The 20,596-nt window shown below is 38.1% G+C and overlaps 1 protein-coding gene across 4 annotated transcripts in view; it reads left to right on the top strand.

Annotated features, from left to right (window-relative positions):
* Positions 1–20,596, top strand: part of ARHGAP10 (Rho GTPase activating protein 10) — a 320,443-nt gene that overhangs the window by 144,924 nt on the left and 154,923 nt on the right. For all 4 annotated transcript variants that reach the window (XM_042935344.1, XM_042935343.1, XM_042935345.1 and 1 more), the window contains one exon: positions 18,921–19,002. In XM_042935344.1, coding sequence (XP_042791278.1) covers positions 18,921–19,002 — 82 coding nt within the window. The remainder of the gene's footprint in view (positions 1–18,920; positions 19,003–20,596) is intronic.

Genomic DNA, 20,596 nt, shown 5'->3' with positions numbered 1-20,596 from the left:
GGGATGGAGAACCATCTATCATGCTAATGATCATCAAAAGAAAGCCAGAGTAGCCATGTTTATATCAGACAAACTAGATTTTAAAATAAAGACTGTAACAAGAGATGAAGAAGGGCATTATATTGTAATTAAGGGGTCTTTCCACCAAGAAGATCTAACAGTTGTAAACATTTATGCCCCCAAAGTGGTAGCCACCCGCGTGTCCCTCAGCTATTACATTTTAAATGTTTTTTCCTGTGGTTGTCTTTTCTTTTTCTGTCCATTCACATGGTTTCATCCTCAAGGTGTATCACTCTATAGACTGTGTCTTTCTTTTTTTCTATGGTGTGAACTGCTTTTAGAATCTCCATCTCCTTACATGGTATATTTCCAATTCTACTCCTTTCATAATTTTTGGTGATTTCGGTATTGCTTGAGATGATCCTTTTAGTGCTTTGCTTCTTGACTCCTTGAACTCCTCTCCTTCAGTCATCTTCTCCTTTACCCTACCTCAGCCATTCACTGTCACAGTCATTGCTTAGATCTTGTCATTACAAGAACTGGCAACTTCTTTGGATCTCAACTGCAAGTCTTTCTCTTTCTGACACTACTTTCTAGTGTTTTTTTTTTTTTTTTTTTTTTCTGGTAAGTTATCCTTAGATTCTCTCTAATCAGTTGAGCCTATTGTTTGTCAGTTTCCATATACCCTCACTTCCTTCTTCACCTAGTTTAATTTCACAGTCATCATAGTTATCTTTTAAATAAACTCTGTTGCTCCTATCTTTGTTAGACTTGCTGGTACAACCCCAACTTTGAAGATTCACCTCTGCCTTCTCTCTTCCTAGAGAGACATATTTAACCATGTTCACTGGGATCACTTCAAATTCATGATCACTAGCCCCACATGGGCTGTTAATTCTAACCACTAATTGTGTTAACGTTTTCTTAGTTCCTTCATTCTCTTGGTTGATGAATATTTCATATTTTCCTCTCTCTAAGCCTCCAACACTGTCTCTTTCCTGATAGTTTTGTGTCCTATTTAGCTGTGAAAGTAGAAGCAATTAGAAGAGATCACCCACTGCCTTTACACTCCTCCATCACCTTGCCCTTCTTTGTCACTGTGTGACCTGTGTTCCTGAGGCCAGTCTCTCTGTTCAGTTGTTTCTCATCCTGTCTCTCTCTCATCCTGTCTCTGCTATTCCGATACCACTCAAGCAGTCTTCTTTCTTGTTAACTTGAAGGTTGCCCTTTCTACTGGATTATTCTCATCAGCAAACAAAATATTCTTTTTTTGGCCATCTTGAAAAAATGCTCCTGCCATCACCAATGAAAAACCCTTGTTTTGACCAGTCTTCCCTTTTCTCTGCTGCTCATTTCTGTCCTGTCATAAGCAACAAAACTTCTTCAAAAGCTGTTATTTTAAGGTCTCAAATTTCCTTCTTTCTGCTCTCTTTTGAGCCTACTCCAGTCTGGCCTCTGCCTCTCTTCTCCACTGCACTTGTGTTTGTCAAGTCATCATCATCTCCATGTTCTACATCCAATAGTCAGCTCTCCTGTCCTCCCTGTTCTTTGCTGGCAGCAGCCTCTGACATGGCCAGACTCTCCTCCATGATGTACTTGCTTTACTTGTTCCAAAATATCATGCCCGCCTGTTTGTTTTCTATCCCCTCGTTGACTTTTCGTTTTTTAGACTCCTTTGCCAGTTCTCATTTCCCAGACCTCTTGATATTCAGGTTCTCTCATGTTCATCCTGGAGCTCTTCTCATTTTAACCCTTATGATCTTGTCTGGCTTCATGGTTTTAAATGCCATCCTTATGTTAGTAACTCCTGAATTTATTATCTCTACCAGGATCTTTTCCCTGAACTCGAGGTTCTTATCTAGCTGAAAACTCAGTATTGTTTTTGGGATGTCTAATAAGCATTTTTAACAGTGCAGAGGTGGGAGGTATTATTTTTTTTTAATCTTTCAAGAATTCTTGGAACAAAAAAGATCTCTTTGTCGGATACAACATTTTATATAGGTATATTCAATCTTATGTAAATACCAATAGCATAGAAATATATTTTTTAAAGTAATACATACTTATTGTAAGTCTTTTTTTTAAAGCTTTTTGGTTAACTTGGAAAATAACTTTGTCTATGTGTCTCCTTGAGTCTTCAGGATTATGTTTCTTTTGAGTTAAATTATAGACTCCCATTGTCTTTGCTTAGTTCCTCATTTCTAAACAGGGAAACATTTATTCAGGTTTGATGTTACCAATGGATAGTATTTGTGGGGCCCGTGCCCTTAGGTTCCTGCCAACCCCCGTGTCAATGTGTTACTATTAGTCTCCCACTTCTGGAGCAAAGTCTGGAGGGTGAGTTAGTGTACTTTGAGGCCTCTACCCTAATTCTGGGGTTTTGAAAAGCTTATTTAATGAAGAGTTTGCATGAGGTAGGCTCTTCTCTTGTCTATTTCTCCGATTCCTGGCCAAGTAGACTCCTGGGAATTATAAGTAATTTGTTCCTTGTCTGTTAGATTATGAATTCCATGAGGGTAGAAACCCTGTTTTAGGATTACTTGGTATTGCAATACCAAATGCAATGCTTTATGTGTGGTGGGCATTCACCAAATTTGTGTTGAATTAAATGAAATTGAATTGTTGCTTAGAAGTGGCAGAACTGGGATTAGATTCAATCAAGCAGTTGTCAGTTAGCCATCCTTTTCTTCTGTACCACATGCAGTGCTGTGAGCTCTAACCCATTTTGGAGCAAGTGGGTGTCATAGATGGGTTTCTGATGGAAACCCATTTGTAGACCATTCCTGTTGGGTACCTATATATAAAATTTCGTAGTTTATTGCATATGCCTGATATAAACATATTTTGTCTCCTTTCCTGGTATTGGTTTTTGCTTTTTTTTTTTATTTCTTGGATCAGAAAAGCAGTCAGGTAACATTCATAAACTGCAGGATGGAGCCTGGGCTTGCATTTGATTTATGTAGATACAAATCAAGAGCTTTCATGTAATTGTTGTGTGAGTCTGAATCAGGTTTGATTGCACTGAACAGAAAAAACTCAAGATGGCTTAAATAATGCAGTAGCATTTTTTTGTCTCGTTTGGGAAAACAGAGGAGTTTAGATCAGGGTGGGCATCATGTCTCCTGATGTCAGATCTTGTTCCTTCGTGTGCATGACTTTTTTTCCCAGTCACCTGAGGTCCAGGATGCCTGATCTCACTTATATAGCACTGTCTCTTATCGTAGGAACATTTTCCAGAGGTTGAACGTAGCTCTTTTGATCACTTAATACTAACTTGAATGGAGTTGTATGGTTATACCTTGTTGCAAGGGAGGCTGGGAAATGCTGAAGCAGGGAAATTGTGTCTTTTGTTACCAACATCCATGTGCTATTGTAATACTTGGGGAATCTATCACTGACAATGAAGGAGAGAATGGTTGAGGATGGGGGTCCAGGTAGCCATTACCACTTTGATTATCAGTGTAAAATGGATATGTGCTTCATTCTCCTCCTTTCATTTCACCAGTTTACTTTGACTGTTTCAGCTAAGAATATTTAGGAACACATGTGCTGAGAATACCATCCAAAAAGTGAAAAGACAACCCACAGAATGGGAGAAAATACTTCAAATGGTAAATCTGATAAAGGACTTGTATCCAGAAAATATAAATAGCTCTTACCACTCAATAATAAAAGGACAAGTAGCCCAGTTAAAAAATGGGTAAAAGATTTAAATTTGACCTTTTTTTCAAAGAAAACATACAAATGGCTGATAAGCACATGAAAAGACGCTTAATGGCATTAGCCCTTAAGGCATAAGCCGCAATGAGATACTTCGCACTCACTAGGATGGCTGTAATTAAGACATGAGATAATAACTAGTATTGGTGAGGATGCAGAGACATTGGGGCCGTCATACACTGATGGTAGAAATCTAACAGGGTGTAGCCGCTTTGGGAAGCATTTTGGCAGCTTTTCAAAAAGTTAAGCATTAAGTTATCATGTGACTCAGAAATTCTGCTTCTAGTTATATATGCAAGAGAAATGGAAACGTATGTCTGCATAAAAATCTTGCATGTGAATGCCCATAGCAGCATTATTCATAATAGTTGAAATGTAGAAACAACTCAGATGTCTGTCAACTAATGAATGGGTAGATAAAGTGTGCTCTATTCATACAACAAAATATGATTTGGTAATAAAAAGGAAGGAAGAACTACCATGTGCTGTAATGTGGAATAGCCTTGCAAACAGCAGGCTTAGTGAAATAAGTGAGTCATAAGAGACTATATATCATAGGATTATATTTATATAAAACATCCAGGACAGGCAAATCTTTACTGGAGTAAAGTAGATTAGAGGCTGCCTAGGGCAGTGGTTTTCAAGGGAAATGGACACTAACTGCTAATGGGTTTGGAATATTTGGGGGGAGGTGATGAAAATGTTCTGAAATTGATTTTGGTGAGGGTCATACAACTCTTTGAATATATTAAAAGCTGTTGAATTATATACTCTAGGTGAATTTTGCAGTGTGAATTATATTTCAGTAAAGCTTATTAAAAGGAACACAGCTGCAAATAAAGACCATAAAGAAAGAAAGCCTTCAAAAATGATATAAACATTCCTTACTTCATGCCAGCCACATGTCAAATACCACGGGCTGTGAAGTGATCACGTCACTCATTTTAGGTGGGAGAAGAGGATTTTGTGCAGTTATTTTCTCTATGGCAAGCTGTAGTCTGTCAGAAGAGGCAGCTTTCTTTAAAGGATGAAACACAGTCCCCTTCCTCCTGCCCCAACAGTTTTGTTACATAACATGCTTTGAGCTTCCTTCTCAAGCTCACAACATGCCACACTGTGCTGTGACCCCCACACATTTGCTTGATAAATAATTACCATTGTGTGAGGTTCTCCCACACATCACATTCAGGCACTGCTTCAAGAAAATGCTTCCCATTTTGCTCTCAACCTGACATTTCGGATATTCTGTTTGGTTTGATTTTTGCCTGGTTCCCAGTGTATCACTCTTGCAGGATGGCAAGATAACTTCTTACTTTTTATTTTATTTTTTTAAATTCATTTTTAATGTTTATTTATTTTTGAGAGAGAGAGAAAGAGACACGAGCAGGAGAGGAGCAGAGAGAGAGGGAGACACAAAATCCGAAGCAGACTCCAGGCTCCAAGCTGTCAGCACAGAGCCTGATGCAGGACTCAAACTCACGGACTGCGAGATCATGACCTGAGCTGAAGTCTGATGCTCAACCGACTGAGCCACCCAGGCGCCCCTGTACTTTTTTACTTTTATAATTCACTCATTTATGTTTTCACGATGGCAGGGGGTGGAGGCAGTGACCTAAGTATCTGGAGCAATATGTGTTTTATAATGCTGCTACACCAAAGAGTTTATTTAGCAGCTATGTGCGTGGCACTTTATTGTTTGTCACTTTAAAAGAGTGAGTTAATAACATGTTGCTCCAGAAGCCCATGCAGTTGAGCTGAATAATAATGTTTCTGTAGTACATTAACTGTAGTAATATTTGTAAGTATCTCATAGAGCATGTCACTCAGGCAGCTAAGCAATCATAGACCGTTTGGCACTAAGGTTGCGAGAATAAGAAACTAAAAGGCCTGACCTGAAGAGAACTCACAGACCAAGAGTGTTTACAAACAAATAACAGTTCAGAGGTCTAAGGTACTTTGGGAGCTGTGAAGGAGTAGGAGTAGGGCTGGCTGCATAAGCTTACTAGAAAAATTGATTGTTAAATTGGATCCTGAAGGTTTGGTAACAGTTTGGAAACTCAGAGGAAGGGTTGCCCAAGGCAGAAAGAATCCTAGGAGGTCTTAGAAAACATAATGAGAAAATCCTTTAAGTCCGGTTCTCAACTGAGAAATTGTGCCCAGAGACATTGTGATTGTCACAACTGTGATTGTCACTGCTGACACCTAGTGGATAGAGGCCAGCCCTGGTGCTAAATATGTAGCATGTTCTGTAACAAAGTATCATCTGGTTGAGTATGTTGGGAGTGTCGCTGTTGAGAAGCTCTGCTTTAAAGCCTTTGAAAAGACCACTCCAACACATTTGTGGGATTGAATGCAATTTTTTTTACATGTATATTTATGAGATGTATATTTTGTTAAATTTTTTAAATATTTAATTTGAGAACAAGGGAGAGAGAGAGAAAGGCATGGAGAGAATCCCAAGCAGGCTCCATGCTGTCAGTGCAGAGCCTGAGGTGAGGCTTGATCTCACAAACCACGAGATCATGACCTGAGCCAAAATTAAGAGTTGGACACTTAACCGGCTGAGCCAGCCAGGCTCTCCTATGAGATTTGTATTTCAATGAAAAAAAGTATAACAGCTTAATTGGTTATAGAGCAGGGGATGAATAAAGCCAGAATGCGAAGGGATCTGTGTGGCTTTATCTTGTCAGTGCTGGTGCATAGTTCAAGAATGCTTAGACTTCAGTGTAGAGAGAATAGAAATGGAATTCATTTTAAAAGAATTTAGGTGGAATTGTTAGAAAACGGATTGCATAGAATTAGAAGCAAGTTTTGTATATAGGCCGTGTGTTTTTCATAGAGTGTAAGATTTTGCTCTAGGATGGTAGTTGCCAGTGGCATACCGAAAGGCATTTTGCTTTCTCTTTGAGAGAGATGGAGAGAGCGTCAGTGAGCACCCCAGCAGGGGAGAGGGGCAGAAGGAGAGGGAGGAAGGGAATCCCAAGCAGGCTCCACACCCAGTGTGGAGTTCGAGTGGGGCTCGAACTGGGAGATCATGACCAAGGCCGAGATTAAGAGTCTGATGCTTAACCTGCTGAGCCACCCAAGGGACCCCCGAAAGACATTTTATATGGGTTCTAATATTTAAATGTTTTAAAGTTTATTTATTTTAAGACAGAGGGAGGGAGGGGGCAGAGAGAGAGAGAGAGAGAGAGAGAGAGAGAACATGAGTGAGGTAGGGGCAGAGAGAGAGGGAGAGAAAATTCCAAGCTGTGTTAGTGAGAGCCCGATGTGGGGCTCAAACTCACGAACCAATCTTTAAATGGACATTAATATGAATTTATTCTTAAAATGCTTGCTGAAGGACATTGGAATGTGAATCATAGAAGAGTTCTTAGCTTTTATGAATAAAGTTATAATGAACAGTTGTATACAAGGGTTTTTGTGGACACATATTTTCATTTCTCTTGGTTAAATACCTTAGAGTGGGATTGCTGGGGTGTGTGTACATATATATTTACGTATATTTGGCTTTTTAGGAAATTGATAGTTTTTCAGAGTAGTTTAATCCTCCTGCCAGCAATATATGAGAGTTCATATAGGGTAGTTGCTCTACCCTCTTAGCAACCTTTGATTATGTTATCTTTTTCATTTTAGCTAATTATGGCTAGTGATGTTTAATACTTTTTCATGTGCTTTTTGCCCATTTATATTTCTTCTGTTGTCAACTGTCTATTCAAATCTTTTGCACATTTAAAAACTTATATTGTTGGTCTTTTTGTTATTAGATTCGTAGGAATTATTTTAAGCAGTCTGGATACAAATCCTTCATCAGTTATATCAGTTTTGAATATTTTCTCTAACCTGTGGTTTGCGTATTTATTTTCTCAAGAGTGCTTCTTGATTAGAAGAACATCTACTTTTGGTCAAGTTGAATTACTATTTATGTTCATGAGAGAGAGTGTGTGTTATGTTTTTTTGTTTTGTTTTTTGTTTTCCCTGCAATATCTTTGTCTTATTTTGATGTCAGGGTTATGGTGGCTTCAAAAAGTGTTAGAAGGTTTTCCATGCTCCTGATATTTGAACATGTCTCTATAATACTGGTATTATTTCTCCCTTAAGTGTTTGAGAGAATTCACCTGTGAAGCCCTCTTGGTCTGGCGTTTTCTTTGTGTGAAATTTGAAAATTCTGAATTAAATTTAGTGAGTAAAGAGATACTTAGATTTTCTGTTTTTCCTGTTTTGCTAAATTGTGGTTTTCAAAGATTTATTTCTTCTAAGCTGTTGACTTTATTAGTATGTATATCTTCATAATATCCTTTTCTTATTCATATTTGTAAGATCTGTAGTGATACTTCATTTCTAATTCCTCATATGGGGATTTTTTTTTTTTTTTTTTTTGAGAGAGCTGGGGTGGAGGAGCAGAGGGAAAGACAGGGAGTCCTAAGCAGATTTCGTGCTCAGCTGGAGCCTGATGCGGGGCTTGATCCCAGGACCCTGGGATCATGACCCAGGCCAAAATCAAGAGTTGGATATCCAACCGACTGAGCCACCCAGGTACCCCTGGGAATTTTTGTTTCATTGTTTTGTGATATCTTGCCTAGCTCTTTACCAATTTTGTTAATTTTTTTTTCAGATAACCCATGTTGTCTGTTTTATATTTTATTGGTTTCTGCTTTTATTTTCATACATTTCATTTACTTTGGATTTAATTTGTTTTTCTTTTAATTGCTTCTTAAGATGGAAGTGTTGATTTTTCCATTTTATTTTTGAATGTAGACATTTAATCTATACTTTTCCTTATAAGGACTGCTTTAGTTTGCATCTTACAATTTGTTTTGTATTCTAAAAATTAAAAAAAAAATGTTCATGTATTTTTGAGAGAGCACAAGCAGGGGAGGGGCTGAGAGAGAGAGGGTGATAGAGGATCTGAAGCAGGCTCCATGTTGACAGCAGAGGGTCCAGTGTGGGACTTGAACTATGAACCGTGAGATCATGACCTGAGCTGCAATCTGATGCTTAACTGACTGAGCCACCCAGGTGCCCCTGCATTCTACAGATTTTTATGTGCAGTGTTTTCATTGTAATTCCATTCCAAATATTTAAAATTGTGTGTGTGTGTGTGTGTGTGTGTGTGTGTGTGTGAGATTTGGACAAATTTTAACCTAAGTATTATTTAGAAATATGTTTTAAAAGTTCCAAATGGTTGGGGTTTTTTTCTATGTGTATTATTATTGTTTTTCTATTACTTTCAATAATTTTCTGTTTTTCGTTAGTACTCTTTTGGCCAGAGAACATACTTTATTTTACTAGGAAGTTTACTAAACTTGCTTTACTATCCTAAATGTGGTCTTATTGAGTAAATGTTCCATGTGCACTTGAGATCAGTGAGTTTTCTGCTGTTGTTGGATGTAGTTTTCTCTAAATGTCAATTAGAGCAAGTTAGTAATAGTGTTGCTCAAATCATCTAAATTGTTTTGATTTTTTACTATTGTTCTGGCAGTTACTAAACTAAGGATGTTAAAATCTCCATGGTTAGAATTTGCCTGTTTCCCTTTAATTTTGCCAGTTTTTATTCCATGTATTACATATTTGGGAATTTTGTGTGTATGCAGATTTATGATTGTTATGTCTTTCTGATGAAATGTCCCTTTTGTCATTATGAAATCTCTGTTTCTAATAATCTTTATTTTGAAACTTACCTTGTTTGATATTAATGTAGGCACCCTGGCTTTCTTATGCTCAGTGTTTACTTGGCATATGTTTTTTAATCTTTTTCCTTTTACCTGTACTAAACTTTCTTTTTAACAAATAGCATATTACTGAGTCCTGAATTAAATCCAGTCTCTTTGTCTTTGCCTTTTAATCAGGGTTTTAATTTATGTATAATGTAATTATTGATTTGTATGGGCTTATGTTTACCATCTAAGTTTTTGTTTTCTATTTGTCTAATTTGTTCTTTGTTCTTCTGTTCCTATTTTGCTTTCTTTTTAATGAATTGAGTCTTTTTTTTTTTTTTTTTTTTTTTTTTTTTTTTAGTATTCTATTTTCTGTTTTTAGTTATGCCTCGTTGTATGTGCCTTTTTAAGTAGTTGTCTTAGGGAGTTTAACATGCATTTTTAAATTCTTAAAGTATCTACCTTTCCTAAACAATATAAAACCCTTACAACAGTAGACTTCTAATTACCATCCTTTTGCCTTCTGTGCCCTTATTATTATATATATTTAATTCTATGTATGCTATGAACCCAATATATACAACTACTTTTACTTTATGAAATCAGTAACTAGTAATTTTAAGGATATTAGGTATCTTATTTACATATGTGTATGTGGTTTTCTTGTCCTTTTTAATACCAATATATTTGTCCATTTTTTTATTTTCTTCATTTTTTTTTTTCCTACAGAACTGAGTTTCTATCTTGTGCCATTTGCCTTAAGTCCCTTAGGCTCATTTAATCTGAGCATTTCTTGTAATACAAGTTTGCTGGAAAAGAATTCTTTCATGTTTCCTTTGTCTGAGATGTCTTTATTTTGCCTCCATTTTGATGGATACAGATTTCTAGATTAATAGGCTTTATTTTCCCTAGCACTTCAAAGAAGTCATTTCATTTTCTTCACTCCTCCTATTTTTTAAATCATGATTAATGATCCATCTTTTTTACTATTCCCCTATATGCTGTCTTTGTCCTGTGCTGCTTCTAAATTTTTTTTTTTTTTTTTTTTTTTTTTTTTGGCGGTGTGCATAGGTGTGGCTTTCTTTGTTTCATCTTGCTTTGGGTTCTTTGAAGTTTTTGGATATGTGGGTTGATATTTCATAGCAGGTTTAGAAAATCGAAGTCCTTATTTCTTCAAATACTTATTCTGCCATTTTCTCTTTCTTCACTTTCTGGAGACAGTTACATTGTCTCTGACCGTTTGGAATTTGTTTTGGTTGTACTGGCAGGATTTTGATTTACGGAAGTGATTGAGAGATGACAAGGAGAGACTAATGGCAGTAGAAGACTATTTTATTAATTATAGTTTCCAAGAGAAGAGGACTTGCCATGCCATATGGGGCCACTTGGGGAATGCCAGGTTTTGGTTAGAAGTCAGGAAGAAGTGAGGGAAAATCCTAGATCAATCTTTACTGGAGTTTCTGCAAAAGAGGCCAGGTAGAGAAGGGGAAGCAATTTAGGATTGGCTACTTTGAATAGTAGTGGTGGGCTCTTTCCTATGGGGATGGTTGTCCTGGGGTGATATAGGGGAAACACTGCCTTTGTGAGTGAAAGTCAGATAAAAGAGTTGGTTACAGACACAGACTCAGGATTGGTTGGTTTGTATCTGAAATGTGTCCTCATCCTCCTGAATTCTTTATCACTGTTCCTTTATTTTCCATTTCATGCATATCCATTTGTCTCTTTTAAATGGTTTTCATTTCTTTTCTGAAATTTCCATCAGTTTATGTATGTTGGCCATCTTTTGTACTGAATCCTTTAACATGCATATAGTTCATTAGGGTGTTTTTGTTGTTGTTTTTGTTTGGTTGTTTGTTTTTCAGTCATTTTAGTTCTCTGATCTGTATTTCAGCACTATGATTTTGTAGGGTTTCTATCCTGTTGTTGGGGTAGAACTATGTTCTCTTACAACTTTCTTAGTTCTAAAGTAGTAGTTCTCTAATGATTAATGGCTTGAATTAGCTTTTATTAGAGGAAATAATCCTACTTCTGACTGTATCATTGCTTAACTGCTCTATTTGAAACCTTTTTATTATTATTGTTATTATTATTATTATTTTTGGTGGGTAGAAGAAAGAAGTTATTATAGTCTTTACCCTCAGTAAAATCAGGCAGCTTGCTTTGGTCATTTCTGGAAACATGTAAGATTCATAGACTTGTACTTAAAAAACTTTTTTCCTCAGCAATCCTTCTGTGAAACTGATTATCACAGCTACCTTTCTATAACTTTAGAGTGTTTTGTTTGGCTTTGCCAGTTTCCCCTTCACATAGTAAAATTTAGTGCATGATTTACAACATGCTGGTCTAGTTTTTTTCCTTTTCCTTTTCAATATTCCTTTTAGTAAAACATTAGAATATTCCTGATTGTTGCTATAGTAAGTTTTGATAGCTGCTGCTTATTTTTTCCTTAATTTCCCTATTTATGATATCACATTAATTGATATCTCATAAATGCCTTGTGAACATTTCTTTCTATTTTTATATTTTCTTAATTTACGAACTCATTGATCTATCGTGTAGAATATAAGGAAAACACATGTCTTCCACCACTTTGATAGAACTATAAAAAATGGAGTTGAAAGAGAATACAGGGTCAAACGTAGAATACAGATAATAGCTCTCTAGATTGCTTCTCATGTATGGACCTTGGTAGTGCTTAATAGTGCATAATAGTGCCTATTTTTTTTAATGAGTGAATGAAGAAAACATGAATTGCTTTAACAAGAACTTTTTTAACTTAAGTGCGTGTTTAAGAAAACATGAATTGCTTTAACAAGAACTTTTTTAACTTAAGTGCGTGTTTATTTTTTATTATTTTTTTAAGTTTATTTTTTTTTAAGGAGAAAGCACAAGCAGGGGTGGGGCAGAGAGAGAGGGAGACACAGAATCTGAAGCAGGCTCCAGGCTCTGACCTGTCAGCACTGAGTCTGATGGGGGGCTCGAACCCACAAACCATGAGATCATAACCTGAGCTGAAGTTGGACACTTGACTGACTGAGCCACCCAGGTGCCACTTAAGTGTTTCTTTTCAGTTCAGTTTTGTACCTTGTGCTCTACAGACAACAGTTATGGTTTTAAGAAAAGATAGACTATCGTGGCAAGTTGCTCTCTTTTCCTTTGTCTGTTTTTTCTTCATGGAGCTCCTGCTGTTGACTTTGTATTTGCTAAGAATTAGTTTTGCTTACTGTGCATGACGATAAATTACTCAGAGTTTAGCACAATGTCTAGCACACAGTATGTACTCAGATGTTACTTTGGTTGAAATGAATTATCAGATGAGGAAGAGAATGTTGTGTCCTCTGTGAACCAGTGTAATGCATTGCAGCAATATTGGCTCTACCAAAAATTAGAACTTTGTCCATTCTAGTTCCAGCTCCAACGCAGTCACTGATGTTGTTACCTAATGTTGTCACCTAATGGAGTCACTAATGTTATTGAAGATATAATTGCTCTTTTTATATAATTGTGAATAATCTATCTCACACACTAAAATTTTCTATTCTTGGCTATCCATATATTCACCATGTCGTTCTATGTATCCATTAAATTTCATGAGTAAGCCATGTCTTTGTCTCAAAAACTAAAGAGTTTTTATGGTTTAACAATGAGATGCTGTTAATACTGGAGTTTAAAATGTGTCCAATGCTTCCTAAAGTCTCATATTTGCCAAGTGATTTCCTAGCAATTGATTATTAAAAAAAGAAACTTAAGAAATTAAGAATGTTTAAAACTTTTTAAAAAAATTTATTTATTTATTTTGAGAGAGAGTGCATGTGTGCACTGGGGAGGGCAGAGAGAGAGAATCCCAAGCAAGCTCTGTGCTGTCAGTGCAGAGCCCAACTTGGGGCTCCATCTAGCAAACTATGAGATCGTGACCTGAGTCTAGATCAAGAGTCAGCTGCTTAACTGAGCCACCGAGTTACCCCTAAAACACGTTGTAGTGCATTGTTTTTTTCCTACACTAATGTTTTGGGGGGGGGGGGTGAAGCAAATGGGGGATGAGTGTGAGTCATGTCTGTGATGGGATGGGAACTCAGCTTTATATAATATTAGTGACTGATCCCTGTATATTGTACATATGAAGTCTTCTGATAATGTGTCCTGTGATGAATTAATTCTCAAAAGGGAAATTGTTTTGAGTTACCATGTTATCATTTGGCAAATGTAAACAGAAATAGAATTCTTTCTTTATAGCTGATATATTTCTGTTTAATCTCTCATCTTTCAATAAGTTTGCTTTTTCTCTGCTGTATTCCATAAAGGGCTAGGTGGCTCAAGTCTGAGTCATTGTTCTTGGAGACAAGGCATATACTTTAGTTTTTATGCCACATTGGATTTTTATCCAGATGTACTGTGGCTGTTTCATCTGAAGCCTGACAATTTTTTTTTTCTACTGTGCTATCTATAATTCTAGCTCATAACTCTTTAGACTCTTCATCATTCAACACTTTTTTCCTGTGTTTCAAGTTACCACCAGAACCAGTCATTCTTTCTCTTATCTGTGTCTCTGTTTGCCACTGTATGTGAATATCCCACCATGTCCATGTGGTAAATATTCTTTCTCCTCACATATCAACGGAGAACCTTAGGGGAAAATAAAAAGGAACTCGAAAGTGCAGGAATTTCATCTGGTTCAGTTTCTAATTTTGTGGGTGTAAGTATATTAAGTCCTGATTTGCTTCAATTGTTTTTGGCTTTCATGGATTCCCTTTAGTAGTTATTGATGAAACATTGTAATTGACTTGTTCTTTACTCTTGATTCTTGGAGTGGCAGCTTTCTTACTCAGTATTTGTCGCCCATAACGCGTAGAAGCAACCTCCTGCCTGTTTCCGAGTTCATGCATTTTTTCCAATTCATTTGTGCCCTTCGATCTCATCCTCTTAGTTTGTTAACAAGTCTCTGCAGCCAGCTCTTGCCTGTCTTCAGTCCATTTCCATCCAGCATCCAATGTTCACCTGCACCTTTGATCATGTTATTTCCCTACTAAAAACCTGTGACATGTAGGATAAATCAGATCTTTCACACAGCCAAGGAGCCCTTTGTGGCTGGATCCCTTGGCTGCCTCTGCAGGGAGGATGGCTGATGAGGCTGATCTAGCTCCCCCAAAGTGTGTTCTTTCCTTCCTCTGTGCCTTTTCGGCTTAGGGAATACCTCTAGCCCTGGTGCTCTGACAAGGCTCATGTATCCTTAAGGCCTTAGGTTAAATGTTCCTTTCCTAGGGAAGCCTGACTTCCAGGGCTAGGTCAGACCTTCCTCTTTCTTAGTCCCCATAGTAAGAATGTGACATTTCCTCCCGAGACTGGCAGCCGAATTAGCCCACAGACAAGTCTTGACAACAGTTTAACATATTTGAGGTTGAATGCCTTTGTATTTGGGCATGCACCTTCTGATGTCTTTATTGTCACCTCTTTCTCCAGGGTAGCTGGCTTTTTGCAGGGCTCTGTACAATTCTATTTTTTGCAGGGCTCTGTACAATTCTAATTAATAGATTATTTGTAATTTTTTTTTTTTTTTTTTACCTTCTGCTTTCTCTGATAGACAGTAAGCCCTTTGTGGGTGGTATGCCCAGCCCGGTGCCTTGCATATGGTAGGGTATTCAATAAATGTTTGTAAACTCCATGTTTGTCTTCCTGGGATAGAAGTTACCATGTTTTGCCTTGGGTCCCATTTTCTCTGCTAATTTTGCCATTCCAGGACTAGAAAAGCTGTCAGCTTTGTATTATGTATTCGCTACCACATCTTATTTTATGTTTTATACTTTTGTTCATTTAAGTACATAACTAAATGTTTGAATAAATATAATTTTTAGAGAGGTAACTAGATATTTTTTCTTCTTGACAAGAATGGAGCATTCTTGCAGACGTGAGACCCCCATATGTAAATATTGTTTTATCACTTAAAGAATGTAAAGAAAAACATTCGTGCCATCTGAAGTTTTCCCTCACAATTTTAATTAACTCCCTTGAGCCCAGTGTGGGTTACTAAGAATAAGGGCCAAAATCTTCACGTCCCAGTCAAGGAACTTCTTAAAACAGACTGGTTGTCTGGGCATCTTGCCTTGATGCTTGATCCAAAAAGATGCTGTGTGTAGCAGAACGGGAGGAGGTGGGACCTCGGGTCTGTACTGTGCAGTGCCGAGGTGATAGAAAAGTGAGGCCAGTATAAGAAAGTGTGGGGTTGGGGTGCCTGGGTGGCTCAGTCAGTTGAGCATCCGACTTCAGCTCAGGTCATAATCTCCCGGTTCATTAGTTCAAGACCTGCATTAGCGTCTGTGCTGACAGCTCAGAGCCTGGAGCCTGCTTCAGATTCTGTGTCTCCCTCTCTCTCTGCCCCTAACCCACTTGGGTTCTGTCTCTGTCTCTCTCAAAAATAAATAAACATTAAAAAAAAAAAAGTGTGGGGTAGACAATAAAGAGCCATTTTGCTATTTAGGGGTGGGAGTGGGGGATTATTGGTGATTTTTTTTTTTCCTTTAAATTTCAGTCTGGAGAACATGGTTGTCATCAAGAGCCTATCAATTGTAGCTATAATTACTTTGTAGTGAACCTTAAGCAAACAATCATGTGGGGAGAAAGCGTAATACCTTTGGGAATGAGTGTTGGGAGCCCCGCTTGTTCACATTTGTGTCTGTGCTTTTGGAAGACTTTTGACTTTACAGTAATTTATAAAAATTGTAATGATTATTGAATTATAGTTGATTATTACTGTTTGCTTTATTTGAAAAAGATAATCCATTAGTTAAAAGTGAGGGGAGATACTGTCACGGGAGTGATAACTTTAAAAAGTGTATTCAGGGGGCACCTGGGTGGCTCAGACAGGTAAATATCCGGCTCTTAATTCCAGCTAAGATCATGATCTCACGATTCGTGAGTTTGAGCCCTCCGTCGGGCGCAATGCTGACAGTGCTGAGCCTGGTTGGGATTCTCTCTCCCTCTCTCTCTGCCCCTCCCCTGCTCACTCTCTCTCTCAAAAATAGACTTAAAAAAAGTATATTCAGTATCAAAGGGGAATTAAATATTGCAAGTATTAATTATTATACTTTTCGTTTCAACCATCCACTTTCATTTCCAATTTTCTGTGTTTTGCCTTTAAATTCTTTGCCAGAAAAGTTCATTTCTAATACTAATTTCTAATATTTGAATCAAATATTCCACATTTGTTTCATGTGAGAAACCACTCACAGGTTAAGAGGTATTATTAATGACTTTTTTTACCTAGTATTCCTTCCCAGCATAAAGAGTTTTCTGGCTCAATCCCTGAGTGTCTGAATAAACTGAACTGAGAAAGATTATGTGGCCCAGAGGACCAACACAGGGCTCAAGAAAATAAGAAGGAAACACCAAACCGTTAGTAGTCTGCCATCTTGGAAGTAGAATTGGGATGGGGCGAAAAATGATTTTCTGGTTTTACTCTGTCCATGCTTGGGTAACAATAAGCCTGTATCTATTTTATTAAATTGTCATCATCGCTAGCACCACACACCCATTAGGATGGCTACTTTTGAAAAAAAAGAGATAACAGGTGTTGGTGAGGATGGAGAAATTGGAAGCCTTTGATATGCCCCGATTCGAGAGACCCCCCCCCCCCCCCCCCCGAAAACAAACCACCAGAGTCCAGAGTCAAAGCCAAGCGGCAAGGGTCGTTTATTGCAGGTTCGAACCTGGTCCTCCACGCACTCGTTGCCGGTGACGCTAAGGGAGGATCTTACAGCTTCTTTTATAGACAGGCACAAACAAGTTAGGGATTTTTTTGCGGTTACAGAGCTGTTATTGGTTGACATTTAAATTTGAACACTCAGCAGAACTTGATTGGTTCCCGCCTTTTTTTCAAACCACTCAGTAGAACTTGATTGGTTCCCGCCTGTAGGTCAGACCACAACCGGGCACGCCCTGGCTGGTTCCGGAGAACGGCAAGGGAGGGGAGGGATCTTTTCTTTGCAGTTGTGAGTACACCTGGTAATTTTTCTCTTAGTCTCTCAGCCTTGTGCACTCTTGGTGGGAATGCACAACAGTGTAGCCACTGTGGAAAAGATGTGGCAATTCCTCCAAAAATTAAAAATAGAATTACCATTGGCCCCTTGTGAGGCAGAACTGTTTCTCCTTTCTGTACTACAGATGTGTGGGCTTTTCCACACCCAGCAGTTCTCCAGTTCTCTGCAGACCCTGATTGAACTGAATTTTGACACTAAAGTTAGTGAAGACCCTTCAGGTTCAGGGTTCAGGCAGCCATAAGACTGCCCCCCGCCACTTCAGATGCCAGCCACAAGTCCAGATTGTCACTTTTGCTTTGGGCTGTAAATTGGGGGTTCCCCTGGTTCTCTCCTTGGGTTTGGTAATTTGCTAGAACAGCTCATAGAACTCAGGAAGACAGTTTACTTTTGCCAATTTATTACAAAGGATATTTTAATGGAAATAAATGAACAGCCATATGAAGAGAGATATAGGGGAAGGGGCTTGAAGTGTCCGCGTCCTCTCTGGACATGCTACCCTTCTAGCACCTTCATGTTTATACCAACCTGGAAGTTCTCTCATACCCAGGGCATTTTATGAAGACTTTATTGCATAGGAAATAATTGACTGAATAATTGGCCATTGCTGATTGAACTCAATCTCCAGCCCCTTCCCCCTCCTGGAACGGGTGGGGGTGGGGCTGGGGCTGGAAGTTCCAGTCCCCTAGTCACATGGTTCTCTTGGTAACCAGCTCCATCCCAAGACTGTCCTAGAGCTTGCAGCCCTGTTATCTCATTAGAATATAAACTGACATTTATTTTGGAGATACCAAGGGTATTAGGAGCTTTGTGCCAGGAAGCAGGGTCAGAGACCAAATACATTATTTCTTACTATGTCATATCCAGTAATTCCACTTCTGGGTATATACCTAAAACAACTGAAAGCCAGCTCTTGAGATATTTGTACACCTATGTTAATAATGGCATTGTTTAGAATAGAAAAAAGTAGAAGCAACCCAGGTGTCCATTGACGAATGGATAAGCAACATGTAGCGTATACACACAGTGGAATATTATTCACCCTTCGGAAGGAAATTCTCATCCATGCTACAACATGGATGAAAATGGAGGATACCATGTAAGTGAAATAAGCAAGTTACAAAAAGAACAATACTATATGATTCCACTTATAAGAGTTACCTAGGAGTAATCAAATTCATCGAGACAGGAAGTAGAGGGAGATTGTCAGGGGCTGAGCAAAAAGGGAACAGGGAGTGGTTTAATGGGTACAGAATTTTAGTTTTACAAGACGAAGAGTTCTGGAGATGGGTTGCCCAATAATGTGAATGTACTTAACATGGCGAACTGTGCAGTTAAAGTTAAGATGATAAATCTTATGTTACGTGTCTTTTATCACAATTAAAAAAACCCCAACTTAATCACCAGAACAAAACATTAGGAAGCGGTAAAGCAGGCTTTGTTGTTGTTTGTTTGTTTGTGTTTGTTTGTTTTACCAGCCCGAGGGCTAACCTGATCCATTACTGGTGTCTTTCAGGCCTGGCGTTTCCTTGACTATGCAGGCATTTTCAGAAGAGGAAAGGAAGCAGTGGTTGGAAGCTCTGGGTGGAAAAGAAGCTGTAAGAATAATCAATGGTTGTTTTATGTCAAATCCTTTAGAGTTGACTTGTATTCATTTTTATGTTGTTTTTGTTTCATAGTATTTGAAAAAAGTTTCCTGCTGAAACTGGTATTTGAATTCATCTTGGGAGCATTCAGTATTCTAGTAATTTGGCTTGAGGTAGCAGCAACACATATAAGACAGGTGTATCATTAGTTTTTATTTTTGATTTTTCTTGACTCTGCCTCTCAGATTTGCTTTGCTTGAGGAAGTCATCTAAATTCTCAATTTTTTCTTTCCTGCCTGACAGTTCTTTGGGTGATGAACACAATAAATGCTTGCAATTCATTTTGATCTCAGTGGAGATGGAACAGTAAATATGAGGCAGTGAGGGCAATATTATAAGTGACTGCTGTAGTCATTTTGCTTGATTTAACAATTTGTGGTTTAGACTAATGGTTTATGGTATGCAATATCAGGTAGCCTTAGTGAATGGGCCTCTGTACGATTGGTTTGAGGATTAAATTAAAGGTAGTGGTATAGATCCAGAGGCACACACACTCAGCCTGTTTGCTGCTTTGAGTACTGCTTTCATTTCAGTGGCCTGGTGGCCTTTGGGAATTGAGAATTTGGCAGATCATGTATTGAATTGGGGAGTTAGTAAGGATAATTATAGAAAACACCATAGAACCCACTAAAATAAACTCTCCTGAAAATATTACGACTCTAAGTAAACTGCCAGTGCAGGTACCAGGTGGGCTTAACTGGAAAGCATTTGTCATTTTAGCAGGGTTTAAAAGGAAGGAGAGTGGCTTGCAAAGGGAAGGAGGGATCATGTATAGTAAAAGGAGAGGTGTCAGAATTGAGTTGTGAAACTGGCAGAAGATAATGTTATCTTACGGTAGCAGAGAACACACTGGTGGAATATAGGCGCCAGGGAGCTGGGCCCTGGTGTGGGTGGCAGTCTTGATTCAGTGTTGGAAAAATGCACACCCAAAGTATACATGTTAAAAATAGATGCTATAGAAGAGAATGTATCACGCTTGGTGGGGGGGGGGGGGAGTGGTAATCAGATTTGTGTATTATTTTATTATATTTGACCTACATTTGGCCTTCCTCCTTTTATTTCTGTCTAGTCTTAATTTGTCCTTGAAAATTTTAGCTGGGAATCCAGAGTATTTACAGCATTAATGGTTACTGAGAATCCAAAATACATTATACTAATCCTCTCTAGTAAAGGCAATGCAGCAACTAGGACTTCTCTCCCCGGACATTCAAGTGCTTTGGAAAGTGAGTTTGCCCAGGGAAAAGATCACATGACTCAGTCTTTGAGAAATAAGTCTGTTGTCAAAGGCAGTGTAACCTTGAAGACCTAACCTCTCCTTTAGCACAAAGAGGCAAGTAATTAATTTGAGATGCACAGACGAAGGCAAGTCTGCAGAAAGAAAACATTTAGCTATGTATTTATGCGAGGACACCTAAAGTAGCATTTTTTTTTTCCAGGTGCTATATATATGACTTGCAAATAATGGGTCAGTGCTGAAGTTCTTAGAGGCAGCCCAGAATTATCACCTAGCTCTTTCAGATGTAGTTATTTAAATTATGACCAGGAG

This window comes from Panthera leo, chromosome B1 (genome assembly GCF_018350215.1).
Source record: "Panthera leo isolate Ple1 chromosome B1, P.leo_Ple1_pat1.1, whole genome shotgun sequence".
Classification (NCBI taxonomy): domain Eukaryota; kingdom Metazoa; phylum Chordata; class Mammalia; order Carnivora; family Felidae; genus Panthera; species Panthera leo.
This window is presented reverse-complemented; position numbering and strand designations above follow the sequence as displayed.